The sequence below is a fragment of the Electrona antarctica genome, assembly GCF_951216825.1.
Source record: "Electrona antarctica genome assembly, contig: scaffold_1803, whole genome shotgun sequence".
Lineage (NCBI taxonomy): Eukaryota > Metazoa > Chordata > Actinopteri > Myctophiformes > Myctophidae > Electrona > Electrona antarctica.
Window position 1 is genome coordinate 1 of NW_027637948.1, and position 2500 is coordinate 2500.

The 2500-nt window shown below is 46.8% G+C and overlaps 1 protein-coding gene across 1 annotated transcript in view; it reads left to right on the forward strand.

Annotated features, from left to right (window-relative positions):
* Positions 1–680: 680 nt before the first annotated feature.
* LOC306918517 (nucleolar complex protein 3 homolog) overlaps positions 681–2500 on the forward strand; it is a gene marked incomplete at its 3' end in the record, with an annotated part of 5313 nt that continues 3493 nt past the window's right edge. Inside the window, exon 1 of the mRNA XM_079531417.1 lies at positions 681–725. Within this exon, the coding sequence (XP_079387543.1) occupies positions 690–725 (36 nt within the window). The remainder of the gene's footprint in view (positions 726–2500) is intronic.

Genomic DNA, 2500 nt, shown 5'->3' on the forward strand with positions numbered 1-2500 from the left:
CCTCTGATGATCCACCCTGTTAGAAAGGTCAATATTATAACAACATCATCGTCATGCTGGTCCCTCTGATGATCGACCCTGTTAGAAAGGTCAATATTATTATTATTATTATTACTTCAACTTCCACAACAACATCATCGTCATGCTGGTCCCTCTGATGATCCACCCTGTTAGAAAGGTCAATATTATAACAACATCATCGTCATGCTGGTCCCTCTGATGATCGACCCTGTTAGAAAGGTCAATATTATTATTATTATTATTACTTCAACTTCCACAACAACATCATCGTCATGCTGGTCCCTCTGATGATCCACCCTGTTAGAAAGGTCAATATTATAACAACATCATCGTCATGCTGGTCCCTCTGATGATCCACCCTGTTAGAAAGGTCAATATTATAACAACATCATCGTCATGCTGGTCCCTCTGATGATCGACCCTGTTAGAAAGGTCAATATTATAACAACATCATCGTCATGCTGGTCCCTCTGATGATCGACCCTGTTAGAAAGGTCAATATTATAACAACATCATCGTCATGCTGGTCCCTCTGATGATCCACCCTGTTAGAAAGGTCAATATTATTATTATTATTACTTCAACTTCCACAACAACATCATCGTCATGCTGGTCCCTCTGATGATCCACCCTGTTAGAAAGGTCAATATTATAACAACATCATCGTCATGCTGGTCCCTCTGATGATCGACCCTGTTAGAAAGGTCAATATTATTATTATTATTACTTCTGCAAGCAGAGCGCGCAAGTACTAGTTTCGCCCGACGATGCGTCTGCACCGTCCCAGGACGATGCGTATGCACCGTCCCAGCAAATGGCGTAATGACTACTTGTGCCTGATACGGCAGTGGTGCCAGACTACATACATGTATACATAGGAGCATTACCTATAATCCTCCTGACACTAAAACATATCGTCATTACGTCACCATCGAAAACCAATTACACTCTGGCATTGGGACCTTTAATCCACATCTTTATTACGTCATCATTGAGAGCTAGTCATCATTGAGAGCTAGCATATGACGCCAGTTATACCCTGACGTCATATGCTGGGACGGTGCATACGCATCAAAAGTAACCACAGTATACCACTAATCAACTTACAAATTACATATACATATACATAGAGGCATTTCCTTTAATCCACCCGACATTGATCGAGATATACGTCACCATCGAAGGCATTGGGTCCTTTAATCCACATCTTTATTACGATATACTTCATAATACTACTTTTTTACGTGCAAAAAGTAGGTACGTAGCAAATAGCTAAACCTAATAATTCAATATTTCAAACGTTCTTTCAAAGAGAAGCTGAGATTTGACAGTTTGTAGCGGTCGACAGTACTTGCGCGCTCTGCTTGTGCACTAGTAGGCCATTTATGGCCTACTAGTGCAACAAGCAAGTAGGAGCTGGTCAGAGTAGTAGGCACTGGACAGAGTGCACTGGACAGAGTGGTAGGCACTGGACAGAGTTGTAGGCACTGGACAGAGTTGTAGGCACTGGACAGAGTTGTAGGCACTGGACAGAGTGCACTGGACAGAGTGCACTGGACAGAGTGGTAGGCACTGGACAGAGTGCACTGGACAGAGTGGTAGGCACTGGACAGAGTGCACTGGACAGAGTGGTAGGCACTGGACAGAGTGCACTGGACAGAGTGGTAGGCACTGGACAGAGTTGTAGGCACTGGACAGAGTGCACTGGACAGAGTGGTAGGCACTGGACAGAGTTGTAGGCACTGGACAGAGTGCACTGGACAGAGTGGTAGGCACTGGACAGAGTGCACTGGACAGAGTGCACTGGACAGAGTGCACTGGACAGAGTGCACTGGACAGAGTGGTAGGCACTGGACAGAGTGCACTGGACAGAGTAGTAGGCACTGGACAGAGTGCACTGGACAGAGTAGTAGGCACTGGACAGAGTGCACTGGACAGAGTGCACTGGACAGAGTAGTAGGCACTGGACAGAGTGCACTGGACAGAGTGGTAGGCATTGGACAGAGTGCACTGGACAGAGTGCACTGGACAGAGTGGTAGGCACTGGACAGAGTGCACTGGACAGAGTAGTAGGCACTGGATAGAGTGCACTGGACAGAGTGCACTGGACAGAGTGGTAGGCACTGGACAGAGTAGTAGGCACTGGACAGAGTGCACTGGACAGAGTGCACTGGACAGAGTAGTAGGCACTGGACAGAGTGCACTGGACAGAGTAGTAGGCACTGGATAGAGTGCACTGGACAGAGTGCACTGGACAGAGTGGTAGGCACTGGACAGAGTGCACTGGACAGAGTAGTAGGCACTGGACAGAGTGCACTGGACAGAGTGCACTGGACAGAGTAGTAGGCACTGGACAGAGTGCACTGGACAGAGTGCACTGGACAGAGTGGTAGGCACTGGACAGAGTGCACTGTCTGTTCATTTCACTACACCTTTAAGCTGTGTGTGTGTTCAACAACACAGACATGCAAAATAACAC